The following is a 19061-nucleotide window of genomic DNA, read 5'->3' as shown; positions in this document are numbered from 1 at the left end:
GACAGCTGTGCCTAAATGTGGTTCACTGCTTTGCACATTCAGCTTGTATCATTTGCCTCTGCAAATTAAAAGACTATGTAGAGAGAGAGAGAGATTAAGGATATAAGCACTGCACACTCACTTTGTTCAAAGCAGAATAAGAGATGTGAATTTATGAACACAGCGCTAAGAAAAACTGGGGATTCCACTTTGTTACATAACTTATTTGGTGCTAAAATTAATTATCAAAGGATGACTATCTTGTGGGATACACGGACTACGGTGCTCTGCTTTGAATTCACTCACATAGTGCCAATGCAACCAGTCAACGGACGGTATACTCAAGAACATGTAGTCCCTGCAAAACCCTGTTTAAATTGTTTATTTTTGAAGTTGTTTTTGTAGGTGATGACTCCTCCCAACATAAAACAAAAAAGTTACAAAATTGTCTATGTAATCAAAATCATGTGTAAGAGACTTCATAAAAAACAAACATGAACACATACATACACATATAGAAGTGAAAGTAACATAAGATTGGCAAACTATTGACCCTGTGATACTCAGCATTGGGTGCATGCAACCTGACAGTAACTGTAGAATATCTACAAAAAGTCCAATTAAAGAATTATAGCATCTAACAACTTCAAAACACCAACAACTCCTGCACATTACATGTCGTGTGCAACCAGCGAGCACTGTTAGGTGGGGCACACCGGGTTCCTGACTCTGTTTTGTGAAGTCGTGTAAAGGTTCACAGTGTAATACAGCAGGATCCCCATCAAACAGTTTCAAGCAAGACTGTATATTTGGAACATACAAAATAAATTTTATTATCCATTCTCTTCATGTCTACATCTTATTAGAATTTCTAGACAATGGCATTGTCAAATAACACACCCAAATTAATTCTAATAAGCCTGACAGGTGCAACAATACATTTCTGTCAAGTCCAGGTGTCAAGATATAACTGAATGTGAAAAGCAATTTTTTAAATCTTCTTTGTTATTTTCCAACATAAAAAGGGGAGCCATGGCCCTGGCTAGGAGAGCTAGGCAGGACATGGCCATGAGCACACATAAACACAGGTGAGGAAGTGGCTTCAGGGTTGAGCCCCGGTGGCTGCAGGGACTTGTGTGGCCAGAGTGTTGGGAGCAGAGATGACGGGTGATCCAGCAATGTTAGCCAGTGGCTGCGAGGAGGACATTGAGGTGATGCCTAGGAGACAGAAGGAGGCTCATTAATCATATTTATACGTCATCACAATCTCAAACTGGAGCTTTAACTTCAATGGCAACCAAAGACACAGTCGTATTGTGAGATAAGTTTCTTTGAAATCATTTTCAGATGATCCTTATTGTAAAAGGATCATCTGAAAATGCATGCAAAGAAAGTTTTATGTCTCATTTGAGGCCCCGCAAAAATAGTAAGATTATGGAGCTTTATTCAATGAAACTAACCAAAACTTTTACTCCCAGGAACTACTGTTTGAGCAACAATAAAGTTGCTTCAGCCGGTTGTCACCATGGTCTAAAGACCCGTGAAGATTAGGCAAATTAGTTCACTGATGTATGAAAAGCCAATGGCTGTTTTTAAACTAATTTTTACATTCGACTAGACAACGATGAACGTCAGCCATCTGTCATGAGCTTTTTTCGATAACTCCATGTTGATGCGTCGGAGTATGATGAATAATAATAATAATAATAATAATTTAAAAAAAACGTTTGCGACTGCAGATTGTTACAAATGATGGCTGAAGTAAAATGCTGCGAGTACTCAACCAATCACAAATGTTCAGTGCTGCAGGCTCCACCCCCCAAATTTGGGAAAGTACTACCCCCCAGAGTAGAGACTATTTGGGGGGTAAAATAATGACCCTGGACCTAATTTAGACTCTGGTCCCTTTCGTGGAAATGCAGCTTTATAGATGTAACATCCTATGCAGACTTTCACAATCTGACTTTTACTTAGGCTGCAAATTAGAGATCTAACTTTCTTAAATAGATTATGACATATAACATTTAAAATGTAAACCGTTTCTTTAATCGGGGCTGTCCATTCTGAGCACGATTACTTACCGGCCATCATACTTGAGGAGCTGACTGGCGTGGAGCTGGCAGCCATCCCTCCAGGAGTGGCCCCTCTTCCCTGATCTTTAACGATGGGATCTGAGAACAGATCAGAAGTGGGTTTGAGCAATAAACCAAAATACATGTTTTAACATAGTACACAAAAAAAAAAAAAAAGGATTTTAAGCCGCAGCAGGGAAATAAACAGAATGTGCAAAAAAAAAAAGAAACTTACAGAAGTAGGGATGATCCATGGCCTCTCTGGCCGTGAGGCGAGCTTGATGGTCGTAGCGCAGCAGTTTGTCCAGGAAGTCTAGCGCCTCTGTGCTGACCAGGTGCTGGTTCTCGCTGTGCACAAACCTCTCCCACCTTTTGCGGGAGTGTCTGGAGAACAAACGGTGAATCGGGTGTTAATGTGAGGTATTCATCAGCCAAAATATAGGTCCAAACATTCAAACGGCTACAATGCTTTACCTTCCGAGAATGTCATTGAACCGTGGATCCAACTCAATGTTGTACTTGTCAATGTAGTCGTACAGGTCCTCGGTGCCCAGTACTTTTGCAATTCGCACAAGCTGCAAGACAGAAGAAACATAATTATACACTTGAAAGAGTGAAGTTATAACTTAAATTCATGAAATCATATGAAAGGTATTGAGGGGTCTGGATTCTATTGCAGCCTACAGTGTTTTTGTTAGATAGGTAGTGGGTTTGTATGGAGAGTATACACCGTCAATAAAATAGGTAATTGTGGGAACCTAATAATATGTGAATTAGTGCCGTTAAATCAACAATGTGCATGTTTCATGAAAATATCTGTACAGTTTTAGAAGATTTTTTTAATCATCAAACCTAACTGAACCATTGGACATCCCTCTGATTGTTACATTGCCTACAGTCATCTGCAGCGTTAACGTTATGATTAAATTATGACATTTTAATGGCCGCAAACTTACGTTCTTTTAACAGGCAAGACTTAGTGTCATGTTGAGGGTAAAACTAATTAATTTTTTAAAGAAATTACACATGGTTTGTCTGGTGACTAGAAAAATATTTGGAGCTCAATCTCTGTGCTACTGCGCACCAACAGAACTCAAACACCATTTCAAACAAAGTGTCACAGGCACAAAGAAAAACTAAGCCAGGAGTGCCATGGAATAAAGTGGAAATGCTGCGTTTAATGCTTAAGCGTAGGTAGGGAAAACCTACAACACAAATAACACCATCCAAGGGGGTAAAATGTGCTATGACCAGTATCTGCGGGTACACACCTACATTTGTTTTTTACCCCCTTTTGTTTTACATTCAGAATACAAAATAGGGAAATGTTACTAATTAATATGTCCACCCTCACTCATAACTGCTGAGATAACTTTGAGAAAGACTTAAAATCCTGGTGCTCAAGCAGAGCTGTGATGTAGCCAACTATTCAGTGTAAGAAGAAAGTGGTTTGACCGCGTAAATAATATGCATTACGCAAGGTTGAACAAAAATACAACACCACACACTGCTCTCTTTAGGCCACAGTTTTATGACCACAGTCATCAAAAAATGCATTAAAGAGACCTGATTTTTCCTACCTGATCGTAGTTGTCATGACCATGAAAGAACGGTTCCTTTCTGAAGATCATGCTGGCGAGCATGCAACCCAAACTCCACATGTCCAAGCTGTAGTCATACATCTGCAAATCAGAGAGGGATGAAAAGGCTTGAACAATACAAACTAATTCTCTCTTCCTTTAATAATATAAATCCAAAGCACCATTTTGACGAAGTTGTGTACAGGAGCTTTACCTGGTAGTCTACCAGCAGTTCAGGTCCTTTGAAGTACCTGGATGCCACTCTCACGTTGTATTCCTGGTTTGGGTGGTAGAATTCTGCCAAACCCCAATCGATTAGGCGGAGCTGGAAGTAGAAAAAAAGTGAGTCTATTTTCAAAAATTGTAATGAGTTAATGTTACATGAGGGAAATTGTCAGCATGTGAGACAATACCTTTCTGTGTTCATGATCGATCATTACGTTGTGTGGCTTGACATCTCTGTGCATAATGCCCATACTGTGGCAATAATCCAGAGCCTATCAGGTTTAAAAGGAAAAAAAGATGTTAATAGATTTTAAGCTTTGTATGTTTCTGGCAAATAATAAACAACCAATGCAGACCATGAAATGGAGCGTAACAAATCGAGCGTGCAAAGGGCTGTTTCTTACCTTTAAGATTTCGTACATGTAGAACCGTATGTCAAAGTCAGATAGGGTTTGATACAATTGCTGGAAGAAAATAAATAATATAAATGTGTGAATACAAATATACATACAAATATGCCATGTGTAAAAAATTATTCAGTATTAGCAAATGTAAAAAAAATGTAAAAGTCAAAAAGCAGCAATATTTACCTTGAAGTCTGTGTTGTTCACATGTTCGAAGACCAGAGCAGGGGTTCGGGACTAATAAAAAAAAGAACACGAACAAATGTGTGATTATGAATGAAACCTTGCACATACTTAAGTGCTACATTTTTACAATGCAAAAAAAGAGGATAATAATTACCACAGGATCCTTGACGATATCTAACAGTGAGATGATATTTGGGCCACCCCTCAGATTTTCCAGGATCTTTATTTCTCTCTTGATTTTCTTTTTCTTGACAGGCTGGGAACAGAGGCAGTCTTGTGAAGTACATTTGCAAATCAAATCAAATAATCAGGACAATCAACTGATTATCCACATACCTTCAGTATTTTGACGACCACTTTTTCATTGTTTGTGATGTTTATGGCTTCAAACACTTCACTATATTTGCCTCTGCCTAGTTTTCTGACTAGCTGATAGTCATCCTGGTTCCTGAAAAAAAAACCCACATTGAACAATGCTGAGATATTATCAACAAAGAAAAATAAAACAAATAAAACTGAGGCAATCACTTACCCCCATTCAACAACATGGGACTCATAGTCCCAATATTCCCGAGGTCTCTGTGTGTTTACATCGGGGTAAACTCGAGAGCGGCTTGGGACAGGGCCAGACATATTCTACACAGGATCTTCTCTAAATCTCCTACAACAAAACAAACATTTGAAAAAACTGAGTTACCTAAAATGACAGCAAAGATAACAACTGAGAAAACAGTCAATTCACAAGAACTGCGTACTAATGTACAATGGTCTGCACTCAAGGATAACAGAAAACTAAAATTAAGGTGATATAACGTAATCTAATTACCATACAGCACATTACCTGGGAGGTTCCCTCCAGGATGATGTGATCGATGAATCGGAACAGGAGCAGTTGAGATGCCTTTATGGTAAGAAAGCTACACGGGCATAAAGATATAAAACACACAGGTGGCTTACTACAGTCTACACATGGGACGATATGATCATTTAATGTCACGATGACCCCGTCCAACATAAATGTGATTCATATTATTCCGATAATCATCAAAACATTCTTAAAACTACTGCAATCACTTAAACCTAACATTTTGTTTGAAAACAAATGTTTTTATTGCGTCACTGATGGGATGCAGATCTTTTTTTTGAAAAACAATTAAAAAAAAAAATCTTAAGCAACCATATATCCTAAGGTCCCCCTTCACAAATTAAGGACAAATTAATAGTGGTACCCTCATCTCCCTGTCATTTACAAACATTGGATTTAACTTGTTTTTTTTTTTTTTAGGGGGGGGATGCAATGTACAAGGCATGCCCTCAGCCGGGGTGACACACATAGGCAATTCAAAATAAATCAGGAAATCAATACAGGACTGTACACCAGTGAGCCAGACAGTCTTTTCAAGTCAGTCATGTGAGGACATTCATGATTATCTCAATAATGAAAATTCACCGCAACCAATCTATGTTTTTATCACCATCTGCAATTAAATCTTTTATCATCCCATCCCTACTACAGTCCAAACATCCATATGAGTTCAACCACATATGTAGGACTGAGAAACGTTCAAAGATTAAGAGATTTTCACATAAACTTTTTGTTCCCACTGTTTCACAGGATGTTGATCTAAATAAGAGAAACTCATTTGAAAGTATACATGTTTTTAACGTGCTACAGGAAGGTAAAAAAAAACAATCTCACCGACTAAAATGGCAGCATGTTATTTAACAGAGATATAACACAAATCAAAATTAAATTATCGGTGTTTAATGTGTCTAAATGCAGTGGCATGTAAAATATACAAACCTGAGTGTTAAATGGGGGCATCCAACCAGTCTAATCAGGAGGTACAGGGTTCAATACAGTCATCACTGGGGGCTACACCAAGGCAGTATCTCCTGTTGGAAAAAAAAAGGACAGAAAGTAGGTTGATTAAAATCAATGCTGTCAATTAAGCAAACACGAGCAAACTATGTGAGCTAGCGTATGCAAGCCAGTACAGCTACGAGGCAACGATAAATTAATGGGTTTATGAGAAGCATCCAATCGACAAAGGGTCTCTGCGGTACAAACCACTCGTTTAGTTACAGCCGGTTTGCCCGCTTAGTACTTTAATGAAAAGGTGAGTGTACGCACAAACCCTCTGTGGCCCAAGGCCTGCACAAGTGCAGTCAAGCTAACAGCTAGCTACCAAGCGAACCGGGCAGCTGGCTAGTTAGCATTAGCTCGTCAACAGCAGAGGGAAAAGCCGGTTGGAAAGTCACAACTAGCTCTCGGCTACATTATGAGATTTTCACGGCGAGAAATAAACAGCCCGCGTCAAAACAGCCAGGAAAAACATTCTGGCGGTCGTTTTTAGTGAAAAGGCGAACAACTAGCTTCGAAAAAGATATTTCCTAAAGCTAAAAAGTGCTAAGCTAGCAGGCTAGGGGAGTGAATAGCCTGCTGGCTAGGCTGGCGAGGCATACTGACTGACAACGCCTTGAAAAAACACCCTACAAACACTGTGATCGAACAGTAGGACGGCACCGCGGTTGTGTGACTTGTTCCCAGCTTTCCCCCACATATAAAACACTGAACAGTGGCTCCAAACCTGCGACGATTTGCGGTTAAATAACACGATTACCTCTCAGCGTTGTTGGGACGTCAATATGGCGATGCTTGGGATCAAGAGCTTAGTGCGAATAGCCTCTCCCACAGAGGGCGCTCTCCTTTTTTCTTTTTCATGGGGGGACTGTAGCTCTCTCTGCCACCAACAGGTCTGATACAAGCACAAACTTTTATCTGCAGTCAGTCTGCGTGTGTATTCAGTCATTTTGTGATAGTTACTTCAAATATTTGTTAGTCACAGTCGGTGTAAATTCACCAGAACGTCACTGTTAGCAACATGTTTGACCACCACAGGCCCTGATTTAACACTGTTTAGGCCATATTTCCTCCTATTGTTTCATTTTTTTAAAATATATAATGGAGAAAGTACATGAGATTGCAAATCAAACAGTTACATAACAACATACAGTAACATAACTATATCTATACATCATCTCTTAACTCCCACAACCTCCTGCTCTCCATTTTTCAGGATATCTCTACAGAGAGACTTTTCCAGACTGTGCTCAGTAGGGCCTGTTTTTAAAAGGTCTTTGTTTGGACAAAATACAGGTGACAGGGTAAATGGACAATGGTGAAATAGTGACAGATAACAATACAAGGTCTGTGGCATCATTTCAAAGGATAGAACAAGCCAGGGGGCATTTTCCTGAAGTGGCCGACCACCTGTAATCAATACATACCAGAGAGAAAGGCTAATCCTTTATGTGAGTTTGAGTGGTGAGATCTTCTGTTTTCATCTTGAATTGATATAATGAATGGGCCCTTGTAAATGTATCCTGTAGCCTGATTGTTGCCAGTCTTGCACTGTTAAACACACAGAAATAGTCACTGACTGCAACTCAATCTGATACATCTGGTCAGAATCTATAATTAACTGGAGCTATTAAAGGTGGAAAATCAGGATAAAGCAGCGGTATATAAAAAGCCTGACAGCACTGATGAACAGTGGACACAGCTGGGGACCAAAGTCAACAATGAAGCTGTAAGTCTTTCTATTTTGTCATTGACACTGCCATAAAATTCTGTATAAGCATTTCAACCTTTGAATTAATTGTTTTATTTGTTTCAGCTTCGCGTGTTGTCTCCTTCTTTTGTTTGCAACTGCGGTGGTAACGACCCCCATCAGAGGTAAATCCATCTGAAGATCTTGAGAAAAAATAATCACATTTTATTTTGACTTTACGCAACGTTTGTAATGCATGTTTAAGCTGTATTTAATATGGCAGTAGTGATGACGCTTTTTCCTTCCTTTCTATCTTCTCAAGCCCGAAGAGAAAATGTGTTAAGCTTCCTAAATGGTGAGATTACCAAGGTCATTTTTAAAAGTCACTTTATGTTTTATTTATGCAAAATAGCCATCTGAAACTGTTAAATCACTAAGAATTTTGTCACATAACCTTTTCACTATGTTGTTATAGATGCACTGAGCACAACGACTGCAAAGAACATACCTGCACCTGTGACAGGTCTGTAACACAAATGTACTGTAACCATGTGTTCGGTTTTAAAACAGGAAGGCAGCTCACCTGACCAGATCCTCAAAGTAGTTTTTGTTCCCCATGAAGATAAAATGACCAGAGACAACAACAGACCAGATGTACATTTTGTTTCTTTATCATTTAGTTTGCACGTCAGGGTGTACCAAGCAAATATATATGACCACCCCAGTGATTATCACCATATATTTACTCATATCTGCAGCATACAAAAAGCCTCCGAGTAAACCCGTGAAAGAGCCAGAGTCTGAAGGTACATTTTTGTGATTTTTTTCCCATTAAAAGATTTCCAAATAGTCATATTACACATGCCACACATCAAATTACAAACAGCTTTGCATTTATAGTTCTTGTCATCAGTAGTATTTTGTCTCATTTACAGATGTGTCAGAGGCAAAATCTACAGAGAGCTTTGACACCAATGGATTTAAAGGTATGTGGGCTTTATTTCATGTAAAATGTGGAAATAAATATCTAATTTCATACAGATAAAAGTTAATATTTCAAGGCCTGATACATCTGATAAAAGCAGAAGTTAATAACATCCCAATGTCTGTAAAAGTGCAGCCAGTATATTGATGAAGATGTTGTAAAATATTGCAATAACTTTTATTCAAAGACCCAGAAAGCTATGAGATCATGATTCCTCAAGCTGTGGAGAAAGTAAAGGTACCATCACAGAAGAAAGCAGGAGGAAATGTGGAGCCGATGGACATGAGCAGCAGGTTGGTTCAGGACCAGGGGAGCAGAGAGCACGATGGGCCACCCGGGGAACACCGAGCGAGCAGAGAGCCGACTGATCCGAACAGCGGGGAGGGAGTGACGGTGGACGGTCAACTCGTCCATTTAAGCAGAGATCAAGTGACTGACAATGCCAATCTGAGCTCCAATCTCAAGAGAAAGGCAACACCAGGAGGAGCTAATGGATTAAAGGGTATGTTGGCTCCAGGCCGAAACAGAGAACTGGCGGATCAGGATAGTGTGGAGGACAACAACCAAAGACCTACTCCAGTGGACAACAGAGGAGACACAGACTACGATGGTAAGATTACATAAAACTAAATTCTTCTCAGGATTATGTTGTGAGCAATCAAAGGCTGAAAAATTGATTTTAATATTTCCACAGAAACCAGAGAAATTATCAGCTCTGAAACTAATCCAGTCGGTAAGAACTGTTTCTCCCCACATAACTGAATATTGTGACATTGCTCACTTGTAATTACTCTTTCTGCCATCAGCACCTGCAGAGCACAGGCCCAGTAGCTTGTCTGTTCCAGGCAGGAACAGAGCCTCCTGATGATCATACAGAGGTCTGTTTCCTCTGCATTTGAATCAGACACGTGTTTTCTGCTTATATCTCTGTCCACCAACAACTCATGACATGTTGTTATGTTTACCACATAATGTAAATTTAATTTAGTTACGTTCCATCCTCATCTAATTAGAGGATGAGACGTTTCCCAGATCCGTCTTCATTAATCATCCGGTATGAATGTAATGTTGAATAAGAATTGTTTTTCCGATCTTTTTTCAGATTCTATTCCTTCCTCATAATGAATCAGAGGCCGCCATCTGTTGAGTCATATGATGCACACAGGCTGCTTCCAAATACAGTTGCTCCTGGGACTTTTTCATCCAAATTTAGACTTTTATATGGATTTATTTTTGTTTTGTTATGTGACCATGTGAAAACATTTAAGAAATAAAGAGGTTTGGACGATATTGGGTCAGATAGTTGTGGTAGTAGTTTCAGCTGGCTGATGTGTGAGAGTGGCGAGTTCAATACATTCAACAAGCCCTTTTAGCCTTAGTCTAATAAGTAACAAAATAACTTCACAAAAATGATAACAAAGAATTATTCTTAGCCCATTTTTCCTTGTTATACACGGCACAGTTTCTAAAATTAAGTTTTTCCTCTTTAACTTTAATTAAGACGAGCCTAATTGACTTGTTTAATCATCGAAAAACACATTTTATTCATATTCAACAGAAACAAGAGCAGTTACATACTTACATATTGCACCTTTAAACAGAGTACAGTTTAATATTTGGTAAGGAGATTGTGGTGTCACAAATCTCTTGCAAGTGTATTTGCATTTGTTTCGGATTCTGATTTTGAGCAGAATTTATTTGAGGTCTATCTGAAGGCTGAAATGTGTCGCTTTTTATCTCAACATCTGAAGGCTTTGTATACTGAAAGCTGAAAAATGGAAAGTTTGTATAATGTGTGTGTATAATGTCTAAATTCTCTCCTGAAATATAAACACAAGAAGAGAGAGACTGTAAAGAATGCATCCTTCATTTCCTTGGTTTTAATTTACAATTAGTTCAATATAAATACATATTTTAAGACAGCTTAAGATTTGTGAAAAAGAATGTAACACAGCGAACATCACGTTCAGCATAACACAAAATATAAATCAGTTACATGCAAAATACATATACAGTACATATACTGTATGTAATTCCCTAAAATGCTAAGAAGATGTGTGTAGAAGAGTTTGTGTAGCTTGAGAAAATAATTACAGACGTTGTGATTTTTCCATTGTTTCATTTCCTATAGTGCCGAAGCTCACTGTACACATCTGACTGGACTCCGTGTAACTCCTACAAAAAAAGTCAAAGCAATTCAAGCAAAAACAGATGATTCATAAATACAACCTGGCAAAGATTTTTTGTCTTTAAGGGCTTAAATGATGCTTACCTGATAGGGGGATTCTGTGACCTCTGTTGCCATTTTCTTTGATACTGATGGTGGTAGATTTCTACTAGGCCTACCTGTAAAAAAAAAAAAAAAAAGTGTCAATGCCAACCTGATACACGAGCAAGAACATTCTCACACATAAGCAGCTGTACACATAAAGTTAGTGCTCACCATCATGAGCGTCCCTCCGTCTCTTGTGGTGAGTTGCAAAGCAGAACACAGAAATAGCGATGAAGATGGTCAAGGCAATATCAGAGGCAATAATGCCTATTACTGATCCAATGTTTATTACGTAACAGGAACCACAATCTGTGAAACAGAGACGAGGTTGTAACACAAAACCAAAACTCACATCACCATATTCCAGCATCCCAGAGCAGCCACATGTTAAGGAGAGATAATTACCTTGCTGTCCTTCTGCAGATCCTGAAAGACAAAGAGTTTGTAAAACATCAGATGAAAACATCACAGCTACAGTCGTTCACTGTCAAAACACACACAAGAGACACCACTCACCAAACAACGAACCCACAATACAGAGGGCGTCAGACATCTTCTTCTTGATGTTGTTTTTTTTTGGTACAGGAGGAAATCGGAAGGAGAGGTCAAGGGCCACCTGTCCTTCTGTTCTCTTTCAAATGGCTGTGTTGTCGCACCCATAAACAAAGTGCTGGATGTCTGCGATGGGAGGGTTCACAGAGGAAGTAGTGTCCGAGGCAGCTGTGTGGCAGCTGTCAGCATGTGACTGTGTTAAGAGGAAGAGGAGGGAGTCCGCTGAAAGAAGAGGAAGCTGGTGTTTCTGTCTCTTCTCCGTAACATCACATTCATGTGAGCGTTGCTAGTCATAAACAAAAATCCTGTCACATGTGACCATAAGGATTCAGGCCTTCTGGCTTGTATATTGATTTTCAACATTAGAAACTGTAATAAGGTCAGTTCCTTTACACCTGCAGTTTCTGCTGAAATACATGCGATTGTATCTCCAAATAGAGCGCTTCCTCATGACATGTGGTTTAGTGTAGGTGGCAGGCCACAGTCACTGCTATAGCCTGAGAGCCATCGTTAAACCACAGGTTTATCTGTAATGAAGCTGTACTGTCAGCGAAATGAAAGCATGCCTTCATTATTTTTTTCAAGGAAACCTCTTTGTTTGAGGTCTAACTACAAATGACACAATATTTCCAGTGGTAAAATATATAAAAATACAGAATCCATGTGAAAAGTACGCATACACAGGCAACAACAACAAAAAGTATAAAAAGGTTTATTAATAAAGCAGGAGCACATGTATAAAGTTCCATAATATTAAAAACACTTCTCAAACAAGTTGCTACAGAAGCTTATGTAGACGCCTCAATTGAAAAAGCATCATCATGTACTAATACTGTATATGTCAGGTGTAAACAATTAATGAGAACAACCTTTTGTTTGCTAGGTTTTGAAAAATCCTTCCCCTAGCAGGACAATTTATCCAAGGAGGTCATGTTTTTACTTGTGTCCGTTTGTTGGTTGGTTGCTTTGTCAGCAGGATCACACAAAAACTACTGAACGGATTTCCACCAAACTTGGATGGAGGATGTGTCTCAGCCCAGAATAGACCCCATTAACTTTTGGTGCAGATCCAGGAATTTCTTCTCACTTTCTTCAACATTGTAAGATAGGGTGTTTTTCAACATTGTAATGAATTTCTTAGGGATTAATGCATTGATCTTAATGAAAACAATCAAATGTATAAAGGGGACTGGTGGGCCTTGGCAGAGGTATGCGCTCTACTGAGTGCCATTCTAGTTTTATTTTAAGCTTGTTGGTTCATCTGGACTTTTCCTCTGGTAGGTCGCTTGACCTTTGACCTTTTAGAAAAGAGCTGGATAAAAATCCACTTATTTACCAACTTGTCAATGCTTATAATTAAAAACATGACGTAATATTGTACAAAATCTTTATTAATGACTTAAAGGTAGCAAAGGAATTTCTGGAGAAAGATAACTGATTGTTGAGTCTCATTCCCAGGTCATCAATTACTGATGCTTTGGGTCAGAATTTCTGTCCGGATACCAGCCCAAAGTGTAGGTGTTTGACGACCTGGGAATGAGACTCAACAATCAATTATCTTTCTCCAGAATTGCCTTCCCTACCTTTAACTATTCGGTGAGAAACTCATGACCTGTTATAAATGACTTGACAATCAACTCAACATCCAGATTTTTCATGACCTGGCAACCCAAACATCATTCTAATTGATATCTGATGAAAATGTGTTTACTATCATTGAAAAAACAAAACAGGTGAGATGCAATTGCAGGTTTTCACGGGAAGATAAAATTAAAGGTGCTGGTGTCATCCACTAACAGTGAAAGAAACTGATAAACAATGTAAGCGTCCCAGAACTCAACCTTGAGACACTCAACAGATTATATTGGCTTATGACAAGACAAAAAAGAAAATATATAATTTTTAGCAAATGGAGACTCAAGGGGAAATTCCTCATACACAAGCAACAAGTAACAAGGGACAGTTTTGTTATAAACCTTTTAATCTAATCTCCTTGCTGGCCTCTCACAAAAAACACTCAGTGTTATCTCTTCAAGAGTGTTGTCACTGCATAGACAGCCTACCTTCAGTTAGTGATAAAATAACTCTGCACGTATAGAGTAGGTAGATCAGACAGATATCACCGAGATGTTGAGCTGGCTTGGTCAACATGTTGTGCGTTTGACTAAAATGGCAGACAGCCTTTTTAACCACAGTCACCTCAACACAGGGTGAGACATAACCTGCCCCGAGTCTAATCAGGTCTGCTTTGTTCGTCACAGTTCTCAGATGTCTCTGTCTACAGGATGATAACGTGGATGAGAAGAACGTTTGAAGCTAACCAACAAACATGCGAAGCGACCAAACGACCACGCACCAAAACACAAAAAACACTGAAAAACTTATTTCATTAATGTGCTGAAAATTCAATTTGATCAACATTTCTCTTTGTAATTGTAAAGTAAGTAGTTTGTCAGACAGACACTGAAACAAATATACAAAATCACTGAGTCAGTCTCTAATTTATTTATTTATTTATTTTGAAAAAAGGACACTTACATAAAATCTTCAGGGCTTATGAAAAAATACAGTATTTCCACCGGAAGTCAACTGCAGAGGGCGCTGTGTGGTGTTGTCACAGTGAAACTGGTGAATTTGATTTACACAGTTTTTGAACTGTCCGACACACCTCTTATTTATTGAAAAGCACAAGCACACTTTGTGACTAATTGTAAAAGGCTTTTTTATAAATTGTCCTTCTACTTTTAAAGAGTTGTAGATCCAATGCTTTGTATACAATAAGTAATAGTCAATTGGCTTTGAGTTTTTTGGTCATATTCTATGAATAAAGAGTTATGACTGTGTTTATTGTAGGGGAGATGAGGGATGGTTGTAACAACAGAATGGTTATAACATCGCCACTTTCACAAAGAAGGGATGGCCTGTGAGTATGTCATTGATTTCATATATAACCACATCCTTCCTGGCCTTGATTGTGAAATTCAATAGCTGTGTGATTAAATACGCAGATTTTACAGCCAAAACACAGATTTTCCAGTGAGAAAGTAAGTTTTTGGACCGACTCCTTAATTGGAATGCAAGTGAAACTCTTTAAATTAGAATTTTGTCACTTGTAATAGATTAGAGAATGATCCCTTGTATAAAATATCAGGCGTTTCTATGCTGATTTCAACCACCATGCTGCATATGCTGCTACAGCTAGCTAAACATGGTTCGGGATGGTGTAACACATTTTAAAAAAGTGTTCCAACTAACAGCGTAAAGACAACTAAACATGTTTTCTCTATCATATTCCTTTTTCAGCGAGCCTAGCCAGAGGGTGGAAAACATTGATAGGAGCATGCATGTACATGTACTACAATCTGTATCAGATGAGGTAAGGCAAGAAAAGACAGTGGTCTGTCACTAAATAATACTCCATGTGACATTGAGCATACATGGCAAGAACTTACAAATCATTTGACAGATACCTTAGCCGGAGTTAGTTACTAGTCTATGTATTATTTTTTGATGTGTATGTATGTCAAAGTACTGTCTTTACATTTTTAAATCAGGAAATCAACTTATAATTGAGTTCAACATCAAAAAACCCCAGTCATGAGGTGAGAACAACATGGCAGGTCCTGATGGGTCCCCGAGCTTCATGAGGAGGGGAACAAACATCAAATCCCTATTCTTTGGTGTGATCTCAATTTTACTCACATTTGTACAACTTGTTCAAGTAGTGAGGCAGGTTGTAACAGTGAAACTCCTTGTATTTGATTGCATTGATTAATGAATTCTGTGATATAGTTGGAGAAATTTGGAAAATTGCTATTTGTAGTAGACAAATAAGGGTACTTTGTGTCAAAAGTTTAGAGCTCTAACACAAAAAAAATCAGCCAGTATCCCCAGTAAGCAGAAATGTAATATACGCCAGACTCTACTTGTACACTTGAGTTAACATTTTGTGATATATATTTAAAAAAACAGGACCTAAATTTAATATAATTTCATCATGTACCACACCGTCTTTAGATTAGGTCTTGCAGTTGGCCCGGACATTCATATACACTTTGTTAGCTGTGAAGAGATGAGAAGAGAGGAAAACAGAAAAGTTACCAAATGCACAAAGAACCTGATAAAGCAGGGAGAATATTGTGATAGTAGGTATGATAGTTTTATGAGTTTAAACAAAAATGTCCTATCAACAAGAGAGATAAGTAAACAATAATATAAAAAGCCATGAGCTGTTCTGAAAGACCTATAGGGAAACCCCTGATACATTCTTCATCCACGATACATTTATTGTAACACACATTACAGACATAAACAGCACAGAAATATGACTTCATTTCAGCTTCATTGCCTCACCATTGTCTATCTTCTGACGCCGGACCCTGGCACATCGGTAGGTGACAATGACAATGATGAGGGTCAGCAGCACATCTGCACAGACAATGCCTGCCATCGTCCCCGGCTCAATCCTGTAGCAAGACACAGTGCTGTCTGGAGGACACAAGCAGACAAACGGAAAAGACGAGTGGGATGGAGGATGTCATTTAGACCGACTGGAAAAAATGATTCATCAGTTGTTGTTGTTGTCTAGCTCAGCATTATGATGTTCTAAAACATATCTATTCAGTTTATATGAATTATTATTGTATTTAATGTTTAATTCATAAAGATCGAAATCCAATGTTGTATGTGTCTTGATTTTGTTGAACATACCTGTGAGCGCCGTAGCCCGGTCTTAGAAAGAAAAGAAAGGAAACATCAACTTTTTTGCACTTCTTGCCATACAGCAGCAACACATTTGTCAGTTAAGTTTCCGTCGAGCAAAATGTTTGTGGTTTCATGTTCCTGTGTAAGACCACCTTCGTGTACGAGTTTGTGTGCAGGAAGGAGAGTGAAGCTGTAAAAATGAACTTACTGCAAAGAAACAACAGGGCGATGATAAAAACATTGCTGTGTGCCATTGCCAAGTTTGGTACTTATGTTATGTTCTTTCTGAAAGACAAAAATGAGCAGACTTTGAAAATAAAATGTAAAGATGCATTCAATAAACATTCACACACTGTGTTATAATTCCATATCCTTCAAATCTTCATTTTAATTGATTCCACTATCAAAGTAAATCACCTAAACTGTTTGATACAGGAGGTTTGACCTTTTTTTATCTGCACGACTGAACACATTTTATCACATTGTATCACACGTGTTGTAAATGCTGTGACATTTGATGAAAAGACAAAGATAATCATGAGCAACTTGATAAAGAATCTCTCTAAAATCATTAAATTAGGTCAATATCAAACTCTGTTAACTGATTTTATGTGGCAAACTCTGTGATCACAGTTATTAACTTCCACCCACGCATGCTGCTTGTTTATCTTCAATCTAAAACTGCATATAAAACCATTTAGATGTGACTCGACAGATGATAAATAAATGGTTAAAAACTGGGATGAGGAAGAGAAAGTCAGTGTGAGTCAAGATCCTCATACCTGCTGTACCCGGGCTGATCTGCCGTCCAGAATCCAAAAGATGATGTGACCCTAGTTTCCCATCAGTTTTCACTTTTGAGAGCTGACGTCACAAGTTCTTCCTTCCCCCGCTGGGCTGAAACTCTGCCTGCAAACTCAATGCAGACTGGCAATTTAATAACAGCAGATGTTATCGGCCTAATAACTGATGGTATAACCTAACAGAAGGTACGGATTATTAGAGCAGAATACACCTGAAGAAGTTTGTCTTCGACTTTGAACTCTACTTCCAAAATAACTAAGAAAAAAAACAAATGTATGTACACAAAACGTTTATTTCTATTGTTTCTACATCAGGTAACTGAATCACTCCTGCCAGAAGATTTTTAAGTTGGAACGCACAGCGGAGAACATGAGCTGGATCATCCTCAGGGCCTGTTTACTGAGACACTGACTGCTCAGAGATCATCTGCCTAGAGATCATGTCGACAGCAAGGAGTGAAGTGTGTGGGTTGTTTCAATGCCACCCCAGTGTTCGTACTTTCACAGTTTACTCTTCTGACTCTACTCAGTGCACAATGACCGCTAACCTCTCGATTCGCCAGCTTAAACATCATCAAGGGTGTTTACTTTGAGACAATACAACTGACTTCTGTCAGTGTGGTTAGTCGTCAGTTTCATTTTTGCCTTTCAATTAGATTGATTTTGACTTTTTCTAACAGCAGATGGAGCTGTGAGGCTTCTATTGACAGCCTGCATCACAAAAGAGTGGTGCCTTGGAAACTGATAATGTGACCTACAGGTTTCACACACTTCTGTTTATTATTATATCCCTCATTTTATTTATTCATGTTTTTTTTTTTTTTTGTTTTCTTTTTACTACCGCTCTTTTGTTTGGACAAAAATTGCCTTAAAGCGGCACTATGTACTTTTGGAAAAGAAATTCAAACTTTTAATATTTTCAGTGTTGATTCGGTAATAATACAAACTATTTTTTCATAACTGAATAAACAAGCTGTTCTCAGAGGAAAAAAAGGCCCTCAGAACAGTGTTTGAAGCTAGAAAGGTGGCAGGGTCCGCCAAATATAAACAAAGTATAACAGTCTGAAACTGTGTTGTCCTTTATGGTCAGTTTGTTTATTCACTTTATTCTGTCATGAAGAGTTTGTTTATTTAGGTTGTTTAGGCATAAAAATAAATAACTCAGGCAATGAAGAAATTCCTTCCCCAAAACTACATAGTGCACCTTTAACAAAAAGGCATTAACATCCAGTATCGTCTAAAATAATGCTGACCAAATTGCTGATGTACATTACAAGCCACGTAATACAAACAAGTACTTTAGATTAATGAATAGTTCACACAGTATTAAACATTGTCCAAAACTTCATATACAGCACAGAGTTGAGACACAAACATCCGTAGTACATACTGTACATATTTGTCCTATTTACATGGCCTGATCACCACACTGTGGCACCTTATATTATTTTATATCCTTTTGTGTCTTTGTTGCTTCTTGTGTTTTTCTGTTTTCAAAAACAAATGTACAAAATAATCAGATGATCACAAAGGGAAAGGAGACCAGCTTAACTAGAGCTAGAAAGGCTCCAGCTTGTTGACCAGTTGGCTAAGGAGCCAACCGGTCCCCTGCCTTCCAGAGACCATCCTTTTCCCACAATTTTTACTTTTTGAAGTGGCAGTTTTGTTCAAATGCTTTTTTTTGGTAATTGGAGTCAAACAGTCTCCCCAGGTGACGACACTGAATCGTTTTTAGTATTCCTGGT

The 19061-nt window shown here is 38.4% G+C and overlaps 4 protein-coding genes across 6 annotated transcripts; 1 reads left to right on the top strand and 3 right to left on the bottom strand.

The window, feature by feature from the left end:
- Positions 1–345: 345 nt before the first annotated feature.
- On the bottom strand, positions 346–7153 carry LOC141011874 (casein kinase II subunit alpha-like). Of its 2 annotated transcripts, none has more exons than XM_073485205.1 (15): positions 7071–7153; positions 6251–6342; positions 5288–5363; positions 4979–5107; positions 4783–4894; positions 4601–4702; positions 4447–4497; positions 4261–4320; positions 4045–4128; positions 3846–3956; positions 3632–3733; positions 2526–2626; positions 2287–2435; positions 2061–2150; positions 346–1197 (listed from the first exon to the last, which is right to left on the bottom strand). In XM_073485205.1, exons 4-15 carry the CDS (start codon positions 5077–5079, stop codon positions 1082–1084), a joined length of 1179 nt encoding a protein of 392 aa, XP_073341306.1. In that variant the 5' UTR covers positions 5080–5107; positions 5288–5363; positions 6251–6342; positions 7071–7153; the 3' UTR covers positions 346–1081. The 2 variants fall into 2 exon arrangements, with proteins under 2 accessions (XP_073341306.1, XP_073341307.1); XM_073485206.1 differs by lacking the exon at positions 7071–7153 and adding an exon at positions 6581–6598.
- On the top strand, positions 6359–10275 carry LOC141011876 (uncharacterized). Of its 2 annotated transcripts, XM_073485208.1 has the most exons (11): positions 6359–6566; positions 7919–8039; positions 8127–8185; positions 8323–8355; positions 8476–8523; positions 8759–8806; positions 8936–8986; positions 9173–9595; positions 9680–9718; positions 9792–9863; positions 10088–10275. In XM_073485208.1, the coding sequence occupies exons 2-10, from the start codon at positions 7996–7998 to the stop codon at positions 9848–9850; spliced, it is 804 nt and encodes a 267-aa protein (XP_073341309.1). In that variant the 5' UTR covers positions 6359–6566; positions 7919–7995; the 3' UTR covers positions 9851–9863; positions 10088–10275. The 2 variants fall into 2 exon arrangements, with proteins under 2 accessions (XP_073341309.1, XP_073341308.1); XM_073485207.1 differs by having other exon boundaries at positions 6359–8039.
- Positions 10276–10501: 226 nt separating this feature from the next.
- Positions 10502–11883, bottom strand: tyrobp (transmembrane immune signaling adaptor TYROBP). The gene is made up of 5 exons (XM_073485209.1): positions 11774–11883; positions 11663–11683; positions 11429–11566; positions 11258–11331; positions 10502–11160 (listed from the first exon to the last, which is right to left on the bottom strand). The coding sequence occupies exons 1-5, from the start codon at positions 11808–11810 to the stop codon at positions 11104–11106; spliced, it is 327 nt and encodes a 108-aa protein (XP_073341310.1). The 5' UTR covers positions 11811–11883; the 3' UTR covers positions 10502–11103.
- A 2422-nt stretch (positions 11884–14305) lies between these two features.
- Positions 14306–17380, bottom strand: hcst (hematopoietic cell signal transducer). The gene is made up of 5 exons (XM_073485655.1): positions 17296–17380; positions 16722–16798; positions 16520–16540; positions 16163–16297; positions 14306–15871 (listed from the first exon to the last, which is right to left on the bottom strand). The coding sequence occupies exons 2-5, from the start codon at positions 16765–16767 to the stop codon at positions 15828–15830; spliced, it is 246 nt and encodes an 81-aa protein (XP_073341756.1). The 5' UTR covers positions 16768–16798; positions 17296–17380; the 3' UTR covers positions 14306–15827.
- Between the last annotated feature and the right edge of the window lie 1681 nt (positions 17381–19061).

The sequence above is a fragment of the Pagrus major genome, chromosome 17, assembly GCF_040436345.1.
Source record: "Pagrus major chromosome 17, Pma_NU_1.0".
In the NCBI taxonomy this organism is placed as follows: Eukaryota; Metazoa; Chordata; class Actinopteri; order Spariformes; family Sparidae; genus Pagrus; species Pagrus major.
This window is presented reverse-complemented; position numbering and strand designations above follow the sequence as displayed.